This window comes from Oryctolagus cuniculus, chromosome 20 (genome assembly GCF_051225735.1).
Source record: "Oryctolagus cuniculus isolate XC-2025 breed Fujian yellow rabbit chromosome 20, ASM5122573v1, whole genome shotgun sequence".
In the NCBI taxonomy this organism is placed as follows: domain Eukaryota; kingdom Metazoa; phylum Chordata; class Mammalia; order Lagomorpha; family Leporidae; genus Oryctolagus; species Oryctolagus cuniculus.
The window spans coordinates 23,987,374-24,014,694 of NC_142886.1; the positions used below are offsets into that span (position 1 = coordinate 23,987,374).

The 27,321-nt window shown below is 42.2% G+C and overlaps 1 protein-coding gene across 50 annotated transcripts in view; it reads right to left on the reverse strand.

Annotated features, from left to right (window-relative positions):
- The window catches only part of NUMB (NUMB endocytic adaptor protein), a 175,336-nt gene that overhangs the window by 49,332 nt on the left and 98,683 nt on the right, over window positions 1–27,321 (reverse strand). For all 50 annotated transcript variants that reach the window (XM_089322316.1, XM_070065238.2, XM_070065207.2 and 47 more), the window contains one exon: window positions 3,432–3,506. In XM_089322316.1, the coding sequence (XP_089178442.1) occupies window positions 3,432–3,506 (75 nt within the window). The remainder of the gene's footprint in view (window positions 1–3,431; window positions 3,507–27,321) is intronic.

Below are 27,321 nucleotides of genomic sequence, written 5' to 3' on the forward strand. Positions count from 1 at the left end.
GCTCCAACACAAGCTTTAAAATAGCAATTTTGTTCCTATTCCTGGTAAATATAAAAACTTAGGAATTTTATTATCAAAATAGTGCTATCCCTTAAATAATTATGCAAACAGTTTATAGTCTTCTTGGTTAAAAACAAAAAATTCCACTCAACTAAAAAAATAGTTTTAAAACTGGATACTTAAGGGCCGGCACTGTGGTGTAGCAGGTAAAGCACCTGCCTGCAGTGCCGGCATCCCATATGGGCATTGGTTGGAGTCCTAGCTGCTCCACTTCTGATCTGGCTCTCTGCTATGGCCTGGGAAAGCAGCAGAAGATGGCCCAAGTGCTTGGACCCCTGCACCTTCGTGGGAGACCCGGAAGAAGCTCCTGGCTCCTGGCTTCAGATCGGCCCAGTTCTGGCAGTTGCAGCCAACTAGGGAGTGAATCAGCAGATGGAAAACCTCTCTCTCTCTCTCTCTCTCTCTCTCTCTCTGCCTCTCTCTCTCTCTGCCTCTCTCTGCCTCTCCTCTCTGTGTAACTCTGATTTTCAAATAAATAAATCTTTAAAAGAAAAAAATGGAATACTTTAAATAGTAGCTATCTCTGCAATTGCAGAATTTATGCACTTTGTTAACTTGTATTTTATACAACAAACATATTACCTCTGTAATAAAGAGATGTTTCTAATTAAAAACATCTCTAGCCTAAAACACAAAAAAACTAGACAGGAGGATTAACTGCTCATTAAATAACTAAATGCCATTTCTTAGTGTTTCTAGACTAACTTCTATCTCTAGTTTTTCCTTGCTTATAGGATGAACATGAATCCATACTCTGAATTAAAAGATTTTCTAAAGGATCATTCCATAGTGGTCTTTTAATTATAAGTTAGTAAGTTGTAAGATTTTAATGATTATTTATAGTTTGTTTTAGGCTTATCTTGTCTGCTCACCGATTTGTCAGTTGTTTTTAGTCATTAGTTATATAGTGTTACAAAATGAAACAAGGGGTGGGTGTTTGGTACAGCAGTTAAGATGCCTCTTAGGACTCCAGCACCCCATACTGGAGTGCCTGGGTTTGAGTCCCAACCCTACTTCTTCTTTCTCAACAGAAAGCTTTTATTTAATAAATATAAATTTCATAAGTACAACTTTTGGATTATAGCGGTTCATCCCACCATACCCACCCTCCTATCCCTAAACCATCCCACCTCCTACTCACTCTCCCATCCCATTATTCATTAAGATTCATTTTTAATTATCTTTATATACAGAAGATAACTCTATACTAAGTAAAGACCAACTCTACTTCTGATTCCACATTCCTGCTAATGCACACTCTGGGAGGCAGCAGGTGGTGGCCCAAGTACTTGGGTCCTTGTCACCCATGTGGGAGACCCAGAATGAGTCCTAAGCTCTTTGCTTTGGCCTGGCCCAGCCGCAGCTATTGTGGCCATTTAAGGAGTGAACAGGTGGGAAGAAAACTGGTATCTCTCTACCCTTTCAAATAAATTAAAAAATTAAAAAATATATTGTTTAAGTAGACCAAGTTCTATTTTAAAACTGCCTTTAACTAAATTCATTTATTTTCCTCTAGATGAAATAAGGGCTGGCGCCGCGGCTCAATAGGCTAATCCTCCACCTAGCGGCGCTGGCACACCGGGTTCTAGTCCCGGTCGGGGTGCCGGATTCTTTCCCAGTTGCCCCTCTTCTAGGCCAGCTCTCTGCTGTGGCCCAGGAAGGCAGTGGAGGATGGCCCAAGTGCTTGGGCCCTGCACCCCATGGGAGACCAGGGTAAGTACCTGGCTCCTGCCTTCGGATCAGCGTGGTGCACCGGCCGCAGCGCGCCAGCCGTAGCGGCCATTGGAGGGTGAACCAATGGCAAAAGGAAGTCCTTTCTCTCTCTCACTATCCACTCTGTCAAAAAAAAAAAAAAAAAAAAAAGAATTATTTTGTTAAAGAAGAAAATTAATTTTTATTTGCCTTTTACACTGACTTTGGTAAAAACAGAAAATTTAATATTTTGAGCCTGTAAATTGGTGAATATATAACATATATATATAACAATACATAACATAGATGATACCAAATAGAAAAGTTTGGATTACTAAAGCAAATTAAGAGAGAGAAAAAAAAGCACTAATTAGTAGCCAAACTTGTGGCAGCCCACCATACCAGCAAACTCAAAGCAACAAGTATTTAATGCTGCTGGGGGAAGGAAATGCAGAAGTAACGCTAAAGCTTTCATAGCAAAGTGGGGAAAGGTTGTGTACTGGAAAAGGGAAGGCTGTAAAGGAAGCTATCGCTCGAACCTACAGAAAATAGGATGGCCCAAGTGCTTGGGTCCTGCACCCGCATGGGAGACCAGGAGGAAACACCCAGCTCCTGGCTTCGGATCAGCACAGTGCGCCGGCTGCAGTGCACTGGCCATAGCGGCCATTTGAGGGGTGAACCAACAGAATGAAGACCTTTCTCTCTGTCTCTCTCACTGTCTAACTCTGCCTGTCAAAAAATAATAGTAAATAAATAAAGGCATGTGCCTGAGATATTTTCTATGGCATAACAGGCAAAGGAAATATTATTTATCTTAGAAAAGGGCTCTCTACTCACAGTGGCTCAAGTTCATACAAGTGGAAGTGGAAACTAACTCTATTAGAGGGGTATAGAGAAAGAAAGCTGGAAGGAGTCAAGATAATAATTAGAAATCCCCCCCAAATGGACTGGCATTCTGGCTCACTTGGTTAATCCTCTGTATGCAGTGCCGGTATCCCATATAGATGCCGGGTTCTAGTACCGGGTGCTCCTCTTCCAGTCCAGCTCTCTGCTGTGGCCTGGGAAGGCAGCGGAGGATGGCCCAGGTGCTTGGGCCCCTGCACCCGCGCGGGAGACCAGGAGGAAGCACCTGGCTCCTGACTTCAGATCGGTGTAGTTCCGGCCGTAGTGGCGGCCATTGAGGGGTGAACCAACGGAAGGAAGACCTTTCGCTCTGTCTTACTGTCTAACTCTATCTGTCAAATAAAAAAAAAAAAAAAAAAAAAAGAACCCCTCCCCCCCAATGTAAATCCCACCAGGCATCAACACAGAAATCTTTAATCTCTACTTCTTCTTGGAAAATTGCTTCTTATAGATTAAAAATCAATAATTTGTAACCAGTTATCACAGTTAGGTTAAGATGTACAGTTGCATCTTGATTTCTTGATTTTAGAATATTACTTTTTTATCAGGGTTTATACTACTTGTTTCATATGAGTTATAATAATTGGATAATGTCTGGTCTTTATACCTTTGGATAAATATAACACAGATACTATTTTTTTTAGTAAATCTATATGCTTTGCCTTAAGGAGACACCATTCTCATTAGATACTGGGACACTGAAATTTACTGAGTACAATCTTTCAAGAGAATATTGATAACAAATGGACCAACACTGACAACAATCAAATACATACAGCTTTCAATCTCTTTACAGCATCTTCACAGATGTGCATTCCTCTTGATTCATCAACTTCTACATGGCCAAGGTACTGTAAGAAAGAAAAAAGTTAGAGCTATTGCTATGCTTACTGAGTGCATACTGTATGACAGTTAGGAGGTGGTAGAAAATTGAATATTAAAATTCCTGCATTCAAAAATCTCATAGCCACTGCAGAAAAGTTAAGATAATGTTATTTTACTTATCCTCAGTGTTCTCCTAAAAGTAAGACTTTAAAAAAAGTACCTGATAGGTGCTAAATATTGCTTAAATCTATTGCATCGGAAGCATAAAGGCCTGTGTTGGATACAGTTACCATATATATACACATAAAATTAAGCCCAAGACAAAGTATATATACATATAATAAAAAACAAATAAATATAATAATTTTTTAAAGGCTAGGAGAGTTCACATATCCACATTGAAAGCAAATAAGAGCAGATTACTAAAACAAATTTTTAGAAGGTAGTGCACCTAAGCTTTCAATTATGTATTGAATTTGAATAGGCAAAAAATTGGAAAGGCTGAGAAACTATTTCAGGCTGAAAGAAACACAAAGTTAGGGTATGTAATAGCATAATATATATCAGCAAATATTCCTATTTGGTTGGAATATGAGATGTATGCAGTTGAGGAATCTGATTGCTAAAATAAGGAATCTATACTCTAATCCCAGAGATGCAATGGAGAGCTAGTATTTTTTTCACAGTAGTAATATGATTCCAATTTTTTTAAAATATTTATTTACTTGAAAGGCAGCGTTATAAAGAGAAAGGGGGAACAGGAAGAGAGAGGGAGAGAGAGATCGATCAGTCTTGATCAGCTGGTTCACTCCCAAATGGCTGCCAATGACCAGCGCTGTGCCAGACTGAAGCCAAGAGCAAGGAGCTTCTTCAGGGTCCCCCTCATGGGTGCAGGGGCACAAGCACTTTGGCTACTTTCTGTTGGTTTCCCAGGAGCAGCTAGATGGCAAGTGAAGCAGCTGGGACTCAAACCAGCACCTATATGGGATGCTGATGTCACAGGTGGCAGCTTTACCCAATATGCCACAACACCAGCCCCAGTATGATTCCAATTGTACTTTAGTATGAGAATAACCATGAGGGCAATTTTACATTTTTTTTTAAAGATTTATTTTATTTATTTGAAAGAGTTACATAGAGAGGTACAGACAGAGAGAGTGGTCTTCCATCCACTGGTTCACTCCCCAGATGGCTGCAACGGCCAGAGCTGCGCTGATCCAAAGCCAAGAGCCAGGAGCTTCTTCCAGGTTTCCCAAGTGGGTGCAGGGGCCCGAGGACTTGGGCCATCCTCTACTGCTTTCCCAGGCCATTATAGAGAGATGGATCAGAAGAGGAATAGCCGGGAACTAGAACCGGTGCCCTTATGGGATGCCAGCACTTCAGGCCAGGGCTTTAACCCACTGCGCCACAGCGCCAGCCCCACAAATGTTCTCTTTTAAAAGGAAATTAAAATCTGATTCTAGAATAAACACATTTTATACATTCTGTTCCTTCCACAAAATAAAGCCATAAAACCTATACAGAGCTCATGGGGCAGCTATTTGACATCTCTGAAAAGTAAACAGTAGAAGATGAAATCAGAGAATACCAGAATTCAAATTACTGCTGAACTGGCAAGGAGTTTACCTCCCCCACTCCCCTACTTCTTTTGGTACTTCCAAGCCTAACAACACAACCAGAAATCCAGAAGTAAGTGCTGTCGTACGGACAGAATTCTGGGAAAAGCACTCAAGCTCTGGCCTGAGAACCAGGAAAGGGAACCACTATGCTCAGAGTCTAGAATGCAGGAGTCCTGCTCCCGCTCTCTTTATTTGTAAAGTGGAGGAGGGGAGGGAGACTGAGAACATGCATATAAGTTAACACATGACTCCCATTCACAGGTTCATGCGACAAATGCCTGCAAAGGCTGGAGAAGTTCTAGTAATTTCTTTATCATCTTTTAAGATGTCTTTTACATTTTAAAATTTAAATACTAGAAATATTTTAATTAAAAAGTTTATTTATCTGAGAGGTAGACAGAGAAAATATCTTATCTACTGGGTTATCCCCAAGTGCTTTCAAACAGCCAGGGCTGTGTCAGGCTGGCCTGGAACTCCATCCAGTTCTGCCATTTGGCTGGCATGAACCCCAACTACCTGAACCATCACCTGTTGCCTTCCAGTGTGTACATTAGCAGGAAGTTGGAATAAAAAACAGAGACAAGACCTGAACCCAGGCTCTCTAATATAGGATGTGGGTGCCCCAGGTGGTATCTTTTTTTTTTTTTTTTCTTTAAAGATTTGTTTGAGAGGTAAAGACAGAGAGAGGCAAAGACAGAGGGAAAGGTCTTTCATCCGCTGATTCACTCCCCAAATGGTCGCAGTGGCTGGAGCTGGGCTGATCTGATGCCAGGAGCCAGCAGCTTCTTCCGGGTCTCTCACATGGGTGCAGGGACTCAATCAATTGGGCCATCTTCCACGGCTTTTCCAGGCCACAGTAGAGAACTGGATTGGAAGAGGAGCAGCTGGGACAGGAACCAGCACCTATATGGGACGCCAGTGCCTCAGGCAGAGGCTTATGCCACATAGCCAGTACCCTAGGTGGTATCTTAAACACTGTGACAAATCACCACCACAAATGTATGTTAAACAAGTGTGTGATAACATGTCAGAGTAGAAATAGGGAGCTAGGGGCCAGCACTGTGGTGTAGCGGGTAAAGCTGCTGCCTGCAGTGCCGGCATCCCATACAGGCGCTGGTTCGATTCCTGGATGCTCTACTTCTGATCTAGCTCTCTGCTATGGCCTGGGAAAGCCATAGAAGATGGCCCAAGTCCTTGGGTCCTTGCACACACGTGGGAGACCCGGGAGAAGCTCCTGGCTTTGGATCGGTGCAGCTCCGGCAATTGCAGCCATCTGGGGAGTGAACCAGTGGATGGAAGACCTCTCTCTCTCTCTCTCTCTCTCTGCCTCTCCTCTCTGTGTAACTCTGATTTTCAAGTAAATAAATAAATCTTAAAAAAAAAAGAAATAGGGAGCTAATACATGTTGTTATCATTGCTGTTAGCAATTAATAACAAGTTATTCTCTACAGGCAGTTAATACAGTAGGTTGGTAATGTTTCTCTTGCTATATGCTATTACTGCTAGTAATTATTAGTTGAATAAATGACTAAGGCAGTTAATTTATCATGTTACTTTATTTAAAACTCTGATAAAAATCATTTTAGTTTGGAGATTATTTCACATAGGTTTTCAGACAGTTCCTCACAGGTCAAATCTGAATGTGACACTACATCTTTCTTCCAGTGTATTCTAACATAAAATTAGTCCAACAATAAAGGAGCTTAAATATGACAACATTTCAATTAGTGAAAATGTCTACAGAATAAGGTGTTCTCTTTAATGTTTTCAGTTAATCTAGGTCTTTTAGAACTAGATTTTAACAAAGTATTTGTTCATTTCTAAAATGTTGAAAAATTTCCAAGGAAAGGAATAGAAAATAAGTTTGCAATGTGGGTGAGGGTCTGGGATATTATACTAAATCTGTACTTAATTATAAGCAAACACTTAATACAGTACAGTAGTTCCTCCTTATCCATTATTATCTGAGATTTCATATTATCTGAGACCCTCAGCAGGTGTCTGAAATCTCAGATAATATCAAACTCTATTTTTGATATATGCATACCTATGATAAAGTCTGATTATAAATTAGGCACAAAGACATTAAAAACAACTAATGGGGGTAGGCATTTGGTCTAGCTCTTAAGTCACATATCCCATACCAGAGTGCCTGGGTTTAAGTCCAAGCTCCACTCCCAATTCCAGCTTCCTGCCAATGCACTCTGGGAGGTAGCATGTTATGGATCCAGTAGTTGCCACTGTGCCAAAAGATAGCCAGCCCTGAAGATTATTCATTATTCAGTAACACACTACAGTGGTACATATACCATACTGAATTCTGGCGAGTTGATAACAATAAACAGATTTTTTAATCATTTATTGCTTGAATTCAACTCCAGAAGTTGTTTTTTCATGTTCTTTCATTATTTTTTTCCATTAAAGATTTATTTATTTATTTGAAGGGCAGAGTTGGGGGAGGGGGAGATATCTTTCATCCCCTGCTTCAGTCCCCAAATGGCCACAATGGTGGGGGCTGGGCCAAACTGAAACCAGGAGCCTGGAACTCTATCTGGGTCTCCCATGTGGGTGGTCCAAATACTTGGGCCATCACCCACTGCTTTCCCAGGCACATTAGCAGGAAGATGGATTGGAAGTATAGCAGCCATCACTGAATCAGTGCTCTTATGGGATGCCAGCATTGCAAGTGGTACTTAACCCATTGCACCATTACACTGGCCCTGACATTCAGCTTTTCAGTCATCACGTACTGCCTATCCCAGGATATACATTAACAGCATACTCCAACTGAGAGCAGAACTAGAACTTGAACTCAGGTACTCCAAGATGGGATGTGGTGTTCCACCTAGAGGCTTAACTGCTAGGCCAAATGTCTGCCCCGGTACTATCTTTTAATTCCATTTTTCCATAAACTTATTGAAGTCCCCTCATATATACTGCCAAGTTTTAAAATCCTGACTTTTAATTGACTCTCTATCCTGGATTATTAACTTGAAATACTGTGTGTGTGTATGTGTGTGTGTTTAAGTTTTATTTATTTGAAACAGTACCGCTTCCACTCACTGGTTTACTCCCTAAATTCCTGCAAAAGCTATGGGTAGGCTTGGCTGAAGCCAGGAACTAAATCCATGTCTCCTGCATGGGTGGCCAGAGCCCAGTTACTTGAACCATCAGTTGCTGCCTCCCAGGGTCCACATTAGCAGGAAGTTGGAATCAAGAGGCAGAATCTGGAATCAAACCCAGGCACTACAATGTGGGACACCAGCTTCTTAACTGCTAAATGTTTGCCCCAATTAGATTTCTTAACCTCAGGCATTACTGACATTTAAAAAAAAAATCACATCATTTAGGGCTTTCTATGCTATTTTGATTGCAATTTAAGAATACATTTTAGGGGCTGGCACTGAGGCATAGTAGGCTAAGCCTCTGCCAGTGGCACCAGCATCCCATGTGGGCGCTGGTTTGTGTCCTAGCTGCTCCTCTTCCAATCCAGCTCTCTGCCATGGTCTGGGAAAGCAAAGATGGCCCAAGTGCTTGGGCCCCTGCAGCCACATGCACGATCTGGAAACAGCTCCTGGCTTTGGAATGGCCCAGCTCCAGGTACTGTGGCCATTTGGTGAGTGAACCAGTTGATGGAAAACCTTTCTGTCTCTAACTCTACCTCTCAAATAAATAAATAAAAGTTTAAAAAAAAATCCACTTTTTTTTTTTTTTAACAGGTATAGTTATACACAGTGAGAGAGAGACAGAGAGAAAGGTCTTCCTTCCGTTGGTTCACTTCCCTAATGGCTGCTACGGCTGGTGCTGCGCTGATGCGAAGCCAGGAGCCGGGTGTTTCCTCCCGGTCTCCCATGTGGGTGCAGGGACTCAAACACTTGGGGCCATCCTCTGCTGCTCTCCTGGGCCACAGCAGAGAGCTGGACTGGAAGAGGAGCAACCAGGACTAGTACCCCACGCCCCAACCGGGACTAGAGCCAGGGGTACCGGCGAATAGGTGGTGGATTAGCCAAGTGAGCCACAGCACCAGCCAAAAAATCCACATTTTAATATCTGTTTTGGCATGACTGTCTTCAGTAATTTTTCTACAATAAAATTTTCCTACTTAGTTCCTGGTATTTATTTTTCTTTTCTTTTCTTTCTTCTTCTTCTTCTTTTTTTTTTTTTTTTTTTTTTTACTTATCAGAGTTAGAGAGAGAGACAGAGAGAAAGGTCCTCCCTCTGTTGGTTCACCCACCAAATGGCCGCCAAGGCCGGCGCTGCGCCAATCCAAAGCCAGGAGCCAGGTGCTTCTCCCTGGTCTCCCACGCGGCCGCAGGGGCCCAAGCACCTGGGCCACCCTCCACTGCCCTCCTGGGCCACAGCAGAGAGCCGGAGTGGAAGAGAAGCAGCCAGGATCAGAACCTGGTGCCCACATGGGATGCCGGCACCGCAGGCGGAGGATCAACCAAGTGAGCCATGGTGCCGGCCCCAGTTCCTGGTGTTTATTTTTCAAGATCAACTTTGGAATGATTTTGTTTAACTTCCACCCAAGAAAAGCCTCCAAGATCTTAATTAACATTGCTTTAAATTCACTAATCAGAGAAACTGACAGTGCTATAATATTGTGTCATTCCATCGAACGCTTCCTATTCAAGTCTAAGTGTAGTTTTACAGTAGCTTTCAAATATAGACTTGTACGTTTCTTTTATATTAACAGTATAAGTATTTAATGATTTTTTTGCTACGGTGAACAAGTTTTTCCCATTGTATTTACACATTCATCCTCCCCCATCTGATCTTTTTTACTGTCTTTATAGTTTCACCTTTTCCAGAATATGATATAGTTGGAATCACTCAGTATATACATATAACTTCAGATAGACTTCTTCCACTTAGTAATATACATTTAAGATTCCTTGGGGCCAGTGTTGTGGCACAGTGGTTAAGCTGCTGCCTGTGACACTGGCATCCCATATGGGGGCTGGTTCTTGTCCCTGTGGCTCTACTTCCAATCTAGTTCCCTGCTAATGGCCTGAGAAAAGCAATGGAAGATGGCCCAACTGTTTGGGCCTCTGCCAGCTCCGTGGAAGACCTGGGTGAAGTTCCTGGCTCCTTGTTTTGTCTAGCCAAGCCCTGGCCATTGGGGACATCTGGGGATTGAACCAGTAGATGGAGCATCTGGGATTAAAAGTGGCACTTATAGGGATGTAAGCATCACAGGCACCAACCTAACCTGCTGAGCCACAATGCTGGCCCCATCATTTCTTTTTAATGTCAAATATTATTTTATTGTCTGGACAGTTTATACATTCAGCTACTGAAGGTCATCTTGGTTGCTTCCAAGTCTGGCAATTATGAATAAGGCTGCTATAAATACACTTGTGCAGTTTTTTTGTGGAAGTCTGCAATTCATTTGGATTGAGAATGATTGTTAGATAGTATATATGTTTAGTTTTATAAAAAAAACTGGCAACTGTCTTATAAAGTGGCTATACAAACTTGAATTCTTACAAGTAATCAATGGAAAGGTTCTATTCCTCCACATCTTTGCCACCATTTGGCATTCTTTTTTCTTTTTTAAAAACGGTTTACTTATTTGAAAGGCGGAATTATAGAGAGAGAGGGAAAGACAGAAAGAGACAGCTTCCATCTGCTGTTCAATCCCCAAATGGCTGCAATGACCAGGGCTGGGCTGGCAGGAGCCAGGAGCCAGGAGCTTTTTCAAGGTCTCCCACGTGGGTGCAGGGGCCCAAAGGTTTCCCAAGCACATTAACAGGGAGCTGGATCAGAAGTAAAGTAGCTGGGATTTGAAATGGCACTCACATGGGATGCCAGTGCTGCAGGCCGGGGCTTTAACCCATTGTGCCACAGCGCAGGCTCCAACATTTGCTATTCTTAATGTTTTGGTTTAGTCATTTTTTTTTTTTATTTTTTTTGACAGGCAGAGTTAGACAGTCAGAGAGAGAGACAGAGACAAAGGTCTTCCTTCCGTTGGTTCACCCACCAAATGGCCACTACGACCGGTGCACTGTGCCGATCTGAAGCCAGGAGCCAGGTGCTTCCTCCTGGTCTCCCATGCGGGTGCAGGGCCCAAGCACTTGGGCCATCCTCCACTGCCTTCCCGGGCCACAGCAGAGAGCTGGACTGGAAGAGGAGCAACTGGGACAGAATCCAGTGCCCCAACCGGGACTAGAACCCAGCGTGCCAGCACCGCAGGCGGAGGATTAGCCAAGTGAGCCGTGGTGCTGGCCCATTGGTTTTAGTCATTCTAATAGGTATATAATCCATTATATTTTTATTTGCATATGATGTATCTTTTTTTCCTGGCTAAAAATTTTCTTTCTCAGTTTCATGTGTCTGGGTAAGAGACTAATTTCTTATAAGTTTTGAGATACAATTCTTGTGGCATACAATTTATTATCTTAAAGTATATAATACTTTATATTACATTATCAATTTTTATAAAATATATCAAATAATTTGTCACTTTATCCATTTTAAAGTATACAGTTCAATGGTATTATATGCATAATCCTGTGTAACCATCACTTTTTAAATTTTTTTTACTTTCTAACCTTTTAAAATAGTTTTATGTATTTATTTTTTAATCTGAAAGACAGAGTTCCCATATGTTGGTTCACATCCAAATGCCTGCAACAGGCTAAATTAAGCCAGGCTGAAGCCAGGAGCCAGGAACTCATTTCAGGTATCCCAACTGGAAGGAATCCAACTACTTAAACCATCACTGGGGCTGGCGCTGTGGCATTACAGGTTGAGCTGCTGCCTGCAACACTAGCATCCCAAACAGCTATTGGTTCAAGTCCTGGCTGCTCCACTTCCAATCCAACTCCCTGCTAATGTACCTGGGAAAGCAGCAGTGGATGGTCCAAGTCTTTGGGCGCTTGCAACACTGTGGAAGACCTGAATGAAGCTCTTGGTTTTGGCCCGGCCGAGCCTTAGCCCTTCAGCCATTTGGGGAGTGAAAACAGCAGATGGAAGATCTTGCTCTATTTCTCCTCAACCCCTCTGTAACACTGCCTTTCAAATTTTTATATATATATATATATATATATATATATTTATTCATTTATTTATTTATTTTTTTTTTTTAAAGCCGTCACTGCTGCCTCCCAGTGTTCACACTAACCAGAACCTGGAGTCAGGAGCTGGAGCTGGGTATCACACCCAGGTACTCTGATATGCAACGTGGGTATCTTACCTAGTGTCTTAACTGCTAGGCTAAGTGCCTGTCCCCAAAACTTTTCATCACCCTAAACACAAATTCTGTAACTATCAACCACTAAACTCCCCACTGCTTCTTATCCCCAGCTCTTGAATATCTCTACTTCCTGTCTCTATGAATTTGCCCAGATTATTCCAGATAAGTGGAATCATAACATATTTGTCCTTTTATTTTATTATATTTAAAAGAAAATTTTCAAGGATCATTATGTAGTAACAAGGATCAGAATTTCTCTCGGGCTGGCGCCGCGGCTCACTAGGCTAATCCTCCACCTAGCGGCGCTGGCACACCGGGTTCTAGTCCCGGTCGGGGCGTCGGATTCTGTCCCGGTTGCCCCTCTTCCAGGCCAGCTCTCTGCTGTGGCCCGGGAAGGCAGTGGAGGATGGCCCAAGTGCTTGGGCCCTGCACCCCATGGGAGACCAGGAGAAGCACCTGGCTCCTGGCTTCGGATCAGCGCAGTGCGCAGGCCGCGGCGGCCATCGGAGGGTGAACCAATGGCAAAAGGAAGACCTTTCTCTCTGTCTCTCTTTCTCACTGTCCACTCTGCCTGTTAAAAAAAAAAAAAAAAAGAATTTCTTTCCTTTCAATGGTAGAACAAAAGGCCATTGTATACATGGCTTCATATCACATTTTGGTCATCCATTCACCCACTGATCAATACTTCAGTTGTTTCTATCTTTTGGCATTGTGAATAATGCTGCAATGATTGGTGACATAAGTTATCAATATGATGTCTTTTTTTTTTTTTCAGTTCCTTTCAGTATATGTCCAGGAATATAACTGCTGGGTCATATGGTAATATATGGTAATTCTATGGTTAACTTTTTTTTTTTTTTAATCTGAGAGCGAGAAAATGCACAGATGTGAGTGAAAGACCTAATGCCCCCAGGTGCTAATGCATTCCTCAAATACCTGCAGTAGCTGGGCCAGGGCGGAGCAAGAGTCCGGAACACAAGCCAGTTCTCTCACGTGGGTTACAGGAACATTACTTAGCCCAGCCCAGGGATTTGGATGTGGGCCGCCTCAAACGTGGGCCAACTCAACTCATGTGAAATCTAGGTCAAACACCTGCCCATATGTTTAGTTTTTGAGGAACAACCAATCTGTTTTTCTTCTTCTTTTTTCAAACCAATCCCCTTTTCATGGCAGCTGAATGATTTTACATTTTTAACTAGTAATGTCTAAAGATCACAATTTTCTTACATTTGTGTCCACACTGGTTATTTCTTGTTTTTGAGGTTTTGTTTTCAAATTATGGTGAACTAAGTGAAGTGGTACCTTATGTGATTTTAATTCCCCTAATGACTAATAATGTTGAGTATTTTTTCATGTACTTGTTGCACATCTGTATATATTCTTTGGAGACATTTCCATTCAAGTCCTCTGCCCATTTTCGAATTAGGTTGTCTTTTTGTTGTTGAGTTGTAAAGGATCTTTGTAAATTCTGGATGCTAGATCCTTGTCAGAAATGACTTTCAAGATTTTAACCATTCTCTATTGTCTTATCTTTTTTTTTTTTTTTTTTAAAGATTTATTTGAGGGGCCAGCTCACTAGGTTAATCCTCCACCTGCAGCGCTGGCATCCCATATGGGTGCCGGGTTCTAGTCCTGGTTACTCCTCTTCTAGTCAAGCTCCCTGCTGTCTCCTGGGGTAGCAGTGGAGGATGGTCCAAGTGCTTGGGCCCCTGCACCCCCAAGGGAGAACAGGAAAAAACACCTAGCTCTGGATCGGCGCAGCTCTGGCTGTTGTGGCCATTTAGAGAGTGAACCAATGGAAGGAAGACCTTTCTCTCTCTCTCTCTCTCTCTCTCTCTTTCTCTCTCAAAGAGAAGGGGAGGCGGAGAGAGGGAGATAAAGGAGAGAGGGAGGGGAAAGGGAGGGAAGGATGGAGCAAGGGAGGGAGGAGGAAAGGGAAGAAAGGGAGAGGTCTTCCATCAGCTGGTTCACTCCCCAGTTGGCCTCAACAGCTGGTGCTGCGCCAATCCAAAGCCAGGAGCCAGAAGCTTCTTCCAGGTCTCCCAGGTGGGTGCAGGGGCCCAAGGACTTGGGCCACTGTCTACTGCTTTCCCAGGCCACAGCAGAGAGCCGGATTGGAATTGGAGCAGCTGGGACTTGAACCAGCACCCATATGGGATGCTGGCACTGCAGGCGGCAGCTTTACCCACTATGCCACAGTGCCGGCCCCTTTTTAATGTTTTTTTGAAATATTTTTTCTAGGGGTCGGCGCTATGGTACAACAGGTTAAAGCCCTAGCATGCAGTGCTGGAATCCCATATAGGCGCTGGTTTGAGTCCTGGCTGCTCCACTTCTGAACCAGTTCCCTGTTAATGTGCCTGGGAAAGCAGAGAAGGATGGCCCAAATCCTTGGGCCCCTGCACCCACGTGGGAGACCAGATAAAGCAGCTCTTGGCTCCTGGCTTTGGCCTACTCCAGCTCTGGCTGTTGTGGCCATTAAGGGAGTAAACCAGTGGGATGAAAGATCAATCTCTCTCTCTCTACCTCTCTTTGTAACTCTTTCAAATAAATAAAATAAATCTTTAAAAAAAGATTTATTCTATTTATGCAGAGTGACAGAGAGAGGGAGGGAGAGACAGAAATCTTCCACCTGCTGCTTTACTCCCTAAATGGCTGCAACAGCTGGGCGAGGCTGAAGCCCAAGAGACTAGAACAACAGCTGGGTCTCCTACACGACTGGCAGGCATTCAAGTACTTGGGCTATCTTCCACTGTTTTCCCAGGCACATTAGCAGGGAGCTGGATTGAAACTGGAGCAGCTACAACTTGAACTGGCACGCTGATATGGGATGCCATATCTGCTGTGCCACAATGCTGGCTCCCAGTTCCTACGTTTCTTTTAAAGAATTTTTAGGGCTAGTGCTGTGGTGTAGCAGATGAGGCTGCCTCCAGCATCTCACGTGGATGCCAATCTGTGGCCGTTATTGCACTTCCAATCCAGCTCCCTGCTAGTGTTTCTGGGAAAGCAGCTGAGGACAGCCCAAGTGCTTGGACCCTACACCCTCGTGGAAGACTCGGATGAAGCTCTTGGCTCCTGGCTTCAGCCACTCCTGGAGTGGCCACTTGGGGAGTAAACCAGTGGACTGAAGTTCTCTCTCTCACTGCCTTTCAAACAAATAAAATAATCTTAAAAAAAAAAAAAAATTTTTTTTCCAAGGTCGGCGCTGTGGCATATTGGGTAAAGCTGCCACGTGCAGTGCCAGCATCCCATATGGGCACCAGTTCGAGTCCCAGCTGCTCCACTTCCAATCCAGCTCTCTGTTATGGCCTGAGAAAGCAGTAGAAGATGGCCCAAGTCCTTGGGCCCCTGAACTCGCATGGGAGACCCAGAAGAAGTTCTTGGCTTCAGATCAGCCATTGTGGCCATCTGGAGAGTCAACCAGTGGATGAAAGACCTCCCTCTCTCTCTCTCTCTCTGCCTCTCTGTAACTCTGCTTTTCAAATAAAACAAATAAATCTTTTTTAAAAAAAGTTTTTAAAAATTATTTTTTATTTATTTGGGAGTCAGAGAGAATGAGACAGAGAGCTTTCCCATTTACTGGTTCATTCCTCAGATGCCTACAACAACCAGGGCTGAGGCTCAAGGCCACAGCCAGAACAGGAAACATAATCTAGGGTTCTCACATAGGTGGCAGGAACCAAATTACTTCAGTCATCACCACCTTCTCCAAAGGTCTGCACTGTAGAAGCTGAAGTCAGGAGCTGGAGCCAGGAACCAAATCCAAGCACTCTGATGTGGGATGCAAGCATCTATAATGCTAGGCTGACTGCCTATTAGGGTTCTCCACACTTTCTTAGCTCTAGTATTACACACCTGTGTTTTTTTTTTTTTTTTCTCTTTATTAAGACTTATTTCTACTATCTCCAAGGTATTTAATCTCTGTATTTTCCCTTATAATAAAATGAGAAAGTAGGGTTTTATGATCTCTGATACCTGTTGTGCCTTTTTTTTTTTTTTTAAGATTTATTTTATTTATTTGAAAGAATTACAGAGAGAAGCAGAGACAGACAGAGAAGTCTTCCATCCGCTGGTTCACTCCCCAGATGGCCACAATGGCCAGAGCTGCACTGATCTGAAGTCAGGAGCAAGGAGCTTCCTCCGGGTCTCCCATGCGGGTGCAGGGGCCCAAGGGCTTGGGCCATCTTCTACTGCTTTCCCAGGCCATAGCAGAGAGCTGGATTGGAAGAGGAGCAGCCGGGACTGGAACCGGTGCCCATATGGGATGCTGGTGCTTCAGGCCAGGGCTTTAACCTGCTGTGCCACAGCGCCGGCCCCTACTTGTGGTTCTAAGGATATAAGTTTCTAAGTATTTCCAACAGTCATTAGTCTATCACTTACCTTAATAAACTCAACTGGTCACATTAAGGCTGTTTATAACAACCACAAAAAAGGAAGATCAGGTGAAGAGAACAAAAAAAATTCCTAAATAGACTGATTCTAGATTCTGTAATCTATTTTAGAAATGTGGAGATGGAAATCAGCCTTGTGTCTTAATAGATTATGAGAAAAACATGACCACTGAAATAAACATTATTAAAAAGATTTCTTTCCTTCTCTGAGACACTATCTCACTGAAGAACTGCAGCTGATTTATGCTTTAATGACTAAAATATTTGACACTGGGACAAAATCTTTTGTCTGTATGCCTTTTCCAAATTCCCTCTGAGTAAGAGACTTTTATTCAATAAAATGTGCTTTAGAAAAACCAGTATGTGGAACTTCATTCTTGGATGAATTAAGTCATTTTTCCCTTTCTTGAAAAAAAAAAAAAAAAAGATTTCTTCCCCTGCTTTGGTAATGCTATCCATGAGAAGAAATGCAGATCCCAGCTGTGAGAGACTGTACAGTCCACAGTTCCCAACATTAGCAAAAAGTAACACAATAATCCTTCATTTATAAGGAACCAAAGGCATCTTATCATGTATATGTAGTTATGCTTTATAGCAGATATAATTTTGATATTGTGCAGAACACAATATCAAAATTTGTTTTGGATCTTTAACCACAAAGTAGCTGAATGAAATGAGATATTCTTTATTAATTTAGAATACAACTTCACCTGAAATCATACAACTTAAGATGATATATTAAATCTAATCATATAAGTTTAGAACTGAAGAGGATTTAAGAAACCCAAAATCTTCACTTTCAAATGTGGCACCAGATGTCAGAACAATTAAGTAGTTTAGAGAAAATCATATTACTAGTAAATAAACACAGCACTAGGAATAGAATTTTGGTCTTTTTACTTCTATCATCTTTCAACCATCTCACACTACCTCTCTGTTAATGCCAATCTGCAATTCTCCTATTAAAATAATGCTCATGGTTTACTGCTCTTAAATGCATTAACTTAATATATTATTTTTCTTTAAAAAGTGGTCAAATCAGAAAGGGAGAATTATCCATGGGGTACAGTTGCTTATTGCTAAAGCAGGGCTTGATCTTCCTCATGGCTCAGTATTTCTTCCATAACTGAAATTAGCCCTGACCTTTCCTAATCCACATCATTGCTAATGAAACAGAAGATATGAGGAAGTTTTGCTTCACAGAAATATTACAGTTGGCAGATGAAGAAGTGATAACAGAATTGGAGTGTCACCATTTTGCAGCCTTTATGAATAAACTCAGGCAAGGATCATCAATAGCTGCTGTCACTACAAAAGGGTAGCTACTGTCTGCCTTCAGATAGCAGTCCATATCAACAATGATGTATTTCTGGAGGAAAAACTAAAAAATTAAAGTTAAATCTGATCAAGCCTTGAAAACTGGTAATTTCAAAAGGAAAGTAGGAAGTAGAGAGACATACTAAGCAAAACTAGTTTTACGTATTCTCATTTGTTGAGGACAGAAGGCTTAGCGTTCAGAACCTACTGGAGTAACTGGCTCCATGAAACACCCTAGGCTGTCAGCTGCAACAGCTGTAATGTATAGCCTGGGAACGGAAGTAATCAGAGGTAGACAGAACCATGCCCAAACTATAATCTAGCCTCAATTTTGTTAATACCTGATGAGGGAATTGCACAGGCCAATCTGTCTCAAAAGCAGATGTGAAACTTCTTATCAAAACATTAACAGGGGTTGGCAACACATTAACAAACAAAAAAGCAAAATATTAACAAAACAGACCAGCTATCTACTAAATAAATTCAACTTGATCATGATGTATACTAACCAAGGTAAGTTTATATCAGAAACTCAAGGTTGGTTGACTGATTAAAAAAAAAATCACAGAATTTACCACTTAGGAGAACTAAGATAAAAATCATCATCCTCTCTATAGTATAGAAAACTATTGGTAAAATTATTTACATTGGGGGCTGGCACTGTGGCATAGTGGGTAAAGTCGCTGCCTGTGGTGTCAGCATCCCATATGGGCACTGGTTCATGACCCAGCTGCCCACTTCGATGCGGCTATCTGCTATGGCCTGGGAAAGCAGTAGAAGATGGCCCAAGTCCTTGGGCTCCTGCACCTGCACAGGAAGACCCAGAGGAAGCTCCTGGTTCCTGATTTGGATCGGCACAGCTCCGGTCATTGTGACAATTGGGGATTGAACCAGTGGATGGAGACCTCTCTCTCTGCCTCTCCTCTCTCTGTATAACATGGACTTGAGAATAAAAAAATAAATCTTGAAAAAAAGTGTTTACATTCCATAATTTAAAAAATACTTCCTAAGAATAGGAGAGAATTTGTTTAATTTGAGAAACTGTAGTACGATCAGGAATGAAGCAAAGGTACTTATTAGTCACCAACTCTACCCAGCACTGTACACTAGGCTCTAGCCAGGGCAATGAGGCAAGAAAAAGAAATAAAAAGTATAAGGATAGAAATAGAAGAAATATAACTATATTATTCATAGATTAATTATTGTATTAGAAAATCCAAGATTATTCAAATAAATTAATAACTGAGTTTAGCAAGGTTGCTAAATTTAATTTCAGTATACAAGTCAATTGCATTTCTGTAACTGCAATAAACAGAAAATGAACTTTTAAGAAATGCACCATTTCCAATAGCATCACAACTGAATGCTTGATATCATCCCCCATTCACAAATCCAATTTTTTTTTTCCCTAAGATTTTATTTATTTATTTGAGAGGTAGAGTTATAAACAGTGAGAAGGAGAGACAGAGAGAAAAGTCTTCCATCCACTGGTTCATTCCTCAAATGGCCACAATGGCTGGAGCTGGGAAGATCCGAAGCCAGAAGCCAGGAGCTTCTTCCAGGTCTCCCACGTGGGGACTAGAACTGATGCATATATGCAGATGCTGCTGCTTCAGGTTTGGGCTTTAATCCATTGCACCACCGCACCAGCCCCGACTTCTGTCTAACTGATCTCTCTGCTTTCTTATCTATCTATCTATCTATCTATCTATCTATCTATCTATCTATCTATCTATCTATGACAGGCAGAGTTAGACAGTGAGAGAGAGAGAGAGAGAGACAGAGAGAAAGGTCTTCCTTTTCCGTTGGTTCACCCCCCAAATTGCCGTTATGGCCGGCGCGCTGCGCCAATCCGAAGCCAGGAGCCAGGTGCTTCCTCCTAGTCTCCCATGCGGGTACAGAGCCCAAGAACTTGGGCCACAGCAGAGAGCTGGACTGGAAGAGGAGCAATCAGGACAGAATGTGGTGCCCCGACCGGGACTTGAACCCGGGTGCCAGCACCGCAGGCGAAGGATTAGCCAAGTGAGCCGCGGCACCGGCCTCTCTGCTTTCATACTTGCTCTTCAGTAGCTGATTTTCTCATCTCAGGAAACAGACTGATTCTTTCAAAACTTAAACAATATAATGTCACTCCTCTGTTCAAAACCCTCTAATGGCTTTCCACTTCACTTTTAATAAAAGTCAAAGACCTTAAAAAGGTCTACAAGGTTCCACACCAGTGGTTTTTCAATAGTCATGTGTAGGAAATGTCTGTAGGCATTGTTAGTAACAATGGATACAAATATATTAAGATTTGATTTTACTTCTTTTTTGTAAACTTTATTTATTTATTTATTATTTTTTTTTTTTTTTGACAGGCAGAGTAGACAGTGAGAGAGAGAGAGAGAGAAAGGTCTTCCTTTGCCGTTGGTTCACCCTCCAACGGCCGCTGTGGCCGGTGAGCTGCGGCCAGCACACCGCACTGATCCGAAGGCAGGAGCCAGGTGCTTCTCGGGGTCTCCCATGCGGGTGCAGGGCCCAAGCACTTGGGCCATCCTCCACTGCACTCCCGGGCCACAGCAGAGAGCTGGCCTGGAAGACGGGCAACCAGGACAGAATCCAGTGCCCCGACCAGGATTAGAACCTGGTGTGCCGGCGCTGCTAGGCGGAGGATTAGCCTAGTGAGCAGCGGTGCCAATCTCTTTTTTGTAAACTTAAGCACAAGTAGCTTATATCATATATACATTTCATTTAGGACAGAATAAGAAGTATTATAAAATTTTTATAGTAAAAATACAAATAATAGGTCAGATAATATTAAAAAGTTCTAAACTACATGATCTGGCACACTGTTATTTGTCTGATTTCATCATCTCTCTAGGAAATGTATCTAATAGTCTAAACACACTTGCCTCCTTGTTGTGCCTCCAAAAAAACCAACCACTGTTCTATCTCAAAGACTTTGTACTACCTGTCCCCCTCTCTACAATCTGTTTCCTTTGATACCTGAAATGCTTGCATTCCCACTTTCTTTGGGTCTTTGCTCAGTCTTTTTTCAGGAAAGCCCACCCTAACCATCCTGTTTTAAATTGTACCCCCTGGGGCTAGCATTGAGGCCCAGCAGGTGAAGCTATGCTTGTGATACCAGCATCCCATATGGGAGAGCTGGTTTAAGTCCTGGCTATTCTCCTTCTGATCCGGCTTCCTGCTAATGCGCTTGCGAAGGCAGTGGAAGATGGCCCAAGTATTTGGGCCCCTGTACCTGTGTGGAAGACTAGGAGGAAGCTCTTGTATTTTGGCTTCAGATTGGCCCAGCTCTGGACATTGTGGTCATTTGGAGAGTAAACCAGTGGATGGAAGACCTCTCTGTCTGTAGCTTTGACTCTCAAGTAAATAAATAAATCTTAAGAAAAAAATAAATGGAAACTTTGCAAGAGAAGCAAAAGCAAAAATGATTAAAGGCATTATGGAGGAGTGAGAATAGGGTAAGGCAGGGGCTGTTTTTTAATTACAAAATTTATTACTTCTGGCCGGTGCTGCGGTTCACTAGGCTAATCCTCCACCTGCGGCGCCGGCACACCGGGTTCTGGTCCCAGTTGCTCCTCTTTCAAGTCCAGCTCTCTGCTGTAGCCCGGGAAGGCAGGCGCAAGTACCTGGGCCCTGCACCCACATGGAAGATCAGGAGGAAGCACCTGGCTCCTGGCTTCGGATCGGCACAGCGCACCAGCTGTAACAACCATTTGGGGGGGGTGAAACAACGGAAGGAAGACCTTTCTCTCTGTCTCCCTCTCTACTGTCTAACTCTGCCTGTCAAAAAAAAAAATAGAATTTATTACTTCAATGAAGATTAAAAAAAAAAAAAGTGAATTAAAGGAGTCTGCATTATGGCATAATGGGTAAAACCACTTTCTGTGTCACCGGCATCCCAAATGGGTGCCGGTTCAAGTCCTGGTGCTCCACTTCCAATCCAGCTCCCTGATAATGCATCTGAGAAAGCAGAAGAAGATGATGGTTCAAGTGTTTGGGCCCCTGCACTCATGTGGGAGACCAGGATGGAGTTCCTGGCCGCTAGCTTTGGCCGGGCACAGTCCTAGTCATTGTGACCACTTAGGTAGTGAACCAGCAAATGGAAAACCTTTCTATATTTCCCTTTTTCTCTCTCTCTGAAACTCTGCCTTTCAAAAAATAAAAAAATAAAATAAATAAATAAATAAACCTTAAAAAAAAAGTTTGGGGGCTGGTGCTGTGGTATATAGTAGGCTAAGCATCCGCCTTCAGTGCTGGCATTTCCTATGTGTCCTGGTTGTGTCACGGCTGCTCCTCTTCAATCCAGCTCTCTGACATGGGCTGGGAAAGCAATGAAAGATGGTCCAAAGGAGGCGAGAACTTCCACTTTGCTTATGGCCTTGTCCAAATACTGATGGAGTTTGTGGACTCAAAAAGCTTCCATAGGGGCCAGCGCTGTGGCTTAGTGGGTAAAGCCACCACCTGCAGTGCTGGCATCCCATATGGGTATCAGTTCAAGTCCCAGCTGCTCCACTTTCAATCCAGCTCTCTGCTATGGACTGGGAAAGCAGAAGATGGTTCAAGGCCTTGGGCCTCTGCACCAGAGGGGGAGACCCGGAAGAAGCTCCTGGCTCTGGATCAGTGCAGCTCCGGCTGCTGTGGCCAGTTGGGGGGTGAACCAGCAGATGGACGATCTCTCTCTCTCTGTCTCTCATTTTCTGTGTAACTTTCAAGTAAATAAATCTTTTTAAAAAAGGCTTCTATAGCCTAGGCAGCTCATGTCAAGACACTCGGGTGGTAACTGATGTCATACATAAGAGTGTTAATTGTTAAATTAACAACAGGAGTCACTGTGCACTAACTCCTCATTCAAGACCTTTGTCCTCAATGAGTTTGTCCTCAATGTAGTATTAGAGTTAACTGCAAAACTAGTTCTCAAACAGTTTGTGTGTGTGTGTGTGCGTGCACGCGTACAAATTGTTGAAATCTTTACTTAGTATAGAGTTGGTCTTCTGTGTACAAAGTTAACTGAAAATGAATCTTAATGGAGAATGGGACTGAGAAGGGAGAGGGAGGAAAAGAAAGGGTGAGAGTATGGGTGGGAGGGCAGATATAGTGGGAAGAATAATTATATTCCTAAAGTTGTACTTATGAAATTTGTATTCTGTAAAACAAGGTTAAAAAAAAAAAAAAAAAAAAAAGATGGTCCAAGTGATTGGGCTCCTGCACCTGCATGGAAGACCCAGAAGAAGCTCCTGGATCCTGGCTTTGGATTGGCCCAGCTGCAGCCATTGTGGCTATTTAAGGAGTGAAGCAGCAGATGAAAAACCTTTCTCTCATCTCTCCTTCTCTTTGTACGTTAACTCTCTCTCTCTCAAATAAATAAAAAAAAAAGTTTCAATTATATTCAATATTATTTTAATAAACTAAAACTTAACTTATAACATTTTACATTATAAAGTTATAATACAGCCGTAAGAGCAGTATCTTCTAGATTTAGATTACTGGAGTACAAATGCTAGTTTCAAATAATCAGCTATTTCTGGGGCAAGCATTTAATACAGCAGTTAAGACACTGCTTGGGATGTCTGCATCTCATACTGGAGTACCTGGTTTGAGTCCTGACTCCATTCCTTATCTGGTTGTGACATGTAACCTGGGAGGTAGCAAGCAGGAGACTTAAGATTGAGTTCTGGGCTCTGGTTTTGGTCTGGCCCAGCTTTGGCTGTTACAGTAATTGAGAGAGTATACCAGTAAATGGAAGAACAGTCTCTCTTTCAAATGAAATAAAATTTTTTAAAAATCAGATATTAAAAATATTCCCTATCAATAGCATAACAGAAATCTTAGTGCATATTACACTGCAAAGAAATAAGGTAAGAGTTACTAAATGCAGGGGGCCGGTGTTGTAGCGTAGCAGGTAAAGCCTCGCCTACAGTGCCGGCATCCCATATGGGTGCCAGTTCGAGACCCAGCTGCTCTGTTTCTGACCCAGCTCTCTGCTATGGCCTGGGAAAGCAGTAGAAGATAACCCAGGTCCTTGGGCTCTTACACTTGTGTGGGAGACCCAGAGGAAGCTCCTGGTTGCTGGCTTTGGTTCGAAGAGCTCTGGCCATTGCGGCCAACTGGGGAGTGAACCAGTGGATGGAAGACTCTCTCTCACTCTCTGCTCCCCTTCTTTCTCTGTGTAACTCGGATTTTCAAGTAAATAAACAAATATTTTTTAAAAAAGTTACCAAATACAGATGCAACTTCTTTGTAAAATACATGGCAAATCAAATGGAATTAAAATGCTTGGGGTGGATAAGTCATTAACATTTCATAATTTATGTTGAAAATCCATCTCAAATACCTCACTGCTGAGATCTAAAGACATTGCTCTCTGGATTTTTAAGTGTTTAAGATAGAAGAGTGAATTATGAATGAAATTTTTGCCAGCATGTCAGTAAACTTAACTGTCAATACAATGAATCTGTTCAACCAGTTGTCATTTTGATTTTTTTCTTTGGTACCACACATGGCTGGACATTCACTTAACTTTGAATCACTACCTCTCACATACAGTATCTTCCAAAAAGTTACACTGTGAGGCAGCCTCAAAACAAAACATTATTGTACATGCAGAAAATTTTCATACTCAGGTAACAAAATTATAAGTAGCAGAAAATGTCTCCTCTTTTGGAAAAAACAGAATTTTTAAAGTTACAACAGGTTAGTGTAATCAAACTGTACATACTCAGGTACTAAAGAGCTATCAGAAACTTCAGGCACCTATTCAAGAGAAAGTATTTAACTTTTGGTGTTAAAAATTCAATTAAGGAAAAAAAAAACAACAAATAAGAAATCCAAATGAAAACTTCACTATTCAGTTGGCATATAACCCATAGCAGCAGTAGCAGCAATTAACACTCACTGTGCACCTAACATATGCCAGATAGTGATGTGTTTTTTAAATATTTATTTACTGGAGAGACAGAGAAACAGGGAGACAGATAGAGCATCCCTTTGCCAGTTAACTCCCTAAATGTCTGCAGTGGCAAAAGCCAGGAGGGGGAACTCAATCTAGGTCTTTTACTTGGGTGGAAGGGACTCAATTATTTCAAACCATCGCCTACTGACTCCTAGTGTGTGCATCAGCAGGAAGCTGGAATTGGGAGGCAAGCACAAATACAGGCACTCTGATATGGGACACAGCTATCAGAACCAGTGTCTTTATCACTAGGCCAAATGCCCACCCCAATGTGGTATTTTATTTTTTTTCTTAATTTGAAAGAGTTAGAGAGAGAGAGAGGTCTTGCATCCTCTGGTTCATTCTCCATATGGAAAGTACATTTTCATGTCATAGTGCTTATTAAGAAATTTCTAGTTTAGATTAATTTAGTCTTAATAAAACCTTTTCTTGGGGCCAGTGCTGTAGCACAGCAGGTAAAGCCGTCATCTGTAATGCCAGCATCCCATATGGGCACCAGTTTGAATCCCAGCTTCTCCACTTCCAATCCAGCTCCCTACTAGTATGCCTGGGAAAGCAATAGAAGATGGTCCAAGTGCTTAGGCCCCTGTACCCAACTAGGAGACCTAGAAGAAGATCCTGGCTCCTGGCTTCAGCCTAGTCTAGCCTTGGCCATTGCAGACATTTGGGGGGTGAACCAGTGGATGGAAGATCTCTCTCTCTCTCTCTCCTATCTCTGTATCTCTCCCTTTCAAATAAATAATTAAAAAAAAAAAAAAAAGGGTATGCCACAGTAGGTTAATCCTCCACCTGTGGCACCGGCACCCCATACAGGCACCAGTTCTAGTCCCAGCTGCTCTTCTTCTGATCAGCTCTCTACTATGGCCTGGGAAAGCAGTGGAAGATGGCCCAAGTGCTTGGGCCCCTGCACCTGTGTGAGAGACCTGGAAGGAGCTCCTGGCTGCTGGCTTGGGATCGGCCCAGCTCCAACTATTGTAGCCATTTGGGGAGTAAACCAGCAGATGGAAGACCTTTGTCTCTGTCTCTCCCTCTGTCTGTAACTCTGCCTCTCAAATAAATAAATAAAATTTTAATTGTTTTTTTAAAAAAAGACCTATTGATGTCTCTTAGAATCTTATTACAAAACCACCAAAGGATTAAGTGATAAGACAACTGAACACTTGAGATAACAGTTTAGAAGGGTGGTAACATTGAAATCAACAGTCAAGAGTTCTTACAATAGTCAAAGAAAAAAAGATGAGAACTTGATTATACTGTGTACTAATTAAAAATTAATTATAAAAATATTTATGAAATAATGACCACGGTTGACACTGATAGTTGCCTGTATCACAGCCATTCTTTCAGCTTCCCTGCTGGAAAGGTCTACCTCAATGGCACAGGCTGAAACACAAAACAATTGCTTTCTTTGCAACTTGGTTTGGGCATTTGATTCAGTCCTACTCAGTAGTAATCTGTGGGAAGACACTGTGGGTACATAAGGGGCTATCTCATCCTATAAAAAGAGATGTTCCTTTATTCTTTCTCTTTAGATAATGATTAATTAGGATAAATATTAATATTTTATCAAGTACTTTGTGTTGATGCCTATGAGTTAAGTTAGCTTGTAGACTTCTTTTTTGATGTATTCTGTCAACTTTAGAAATACTACACAGATAAAACCAATTTACAACAATCTACAAGGCTTCAATGAACACATAAAGCATGGATTTTATATTTTTATTGAAGGCTTAACAGTGTTCCCCTTTGAAGTTATTTGGGCCTGGCGCCTCCGTCAGGGACTGAGGGTACCTATGTTAGGGATGGGAAGTAGGTAACTTTTGGATATAATATTTTACATTAATTAATTTCTTTATACTTTCTGTAGGAGTCAGTTTTGGTCATTTCAAGAATTTTACCAATTTTATCCATATTTTCAAGTTTTTAAATTTAAGTTTCATCAGTATCTGTGACTAATTTCCCATTTTATATTTTGTGCATTTTTGTTTTGTTCTTGATAAATTATTATATTTAGCAACTTATAATTTATCATAACACTTTGTACCAAAATCTTACATTATTAAATCTTACATGATAGATAAGGTACTAGATCAGGAACTAGCCTCTTAGAAATATGGAATTATGAGAGCCGGCGCCGTGGCTCAATAGGCTAATCCTCCACCTTGCGGCGCCGGCACACCGGGTTCTAGTCCCGGTTGGGGCGCCAGATTCTGTCCCAGTTGCCCCTCTTCCAGGCCAGCTCTCTGCTATGGCCAGGGAGTGCAGTGGAGGATGGCCCAGGTGCTTGGGCCCTGCACCCCATGGGAGACCAGGAAAAGCACCTGGCTCCTGGCTCCTGCCATCGGATCAGCGCGGTGCGCCGGC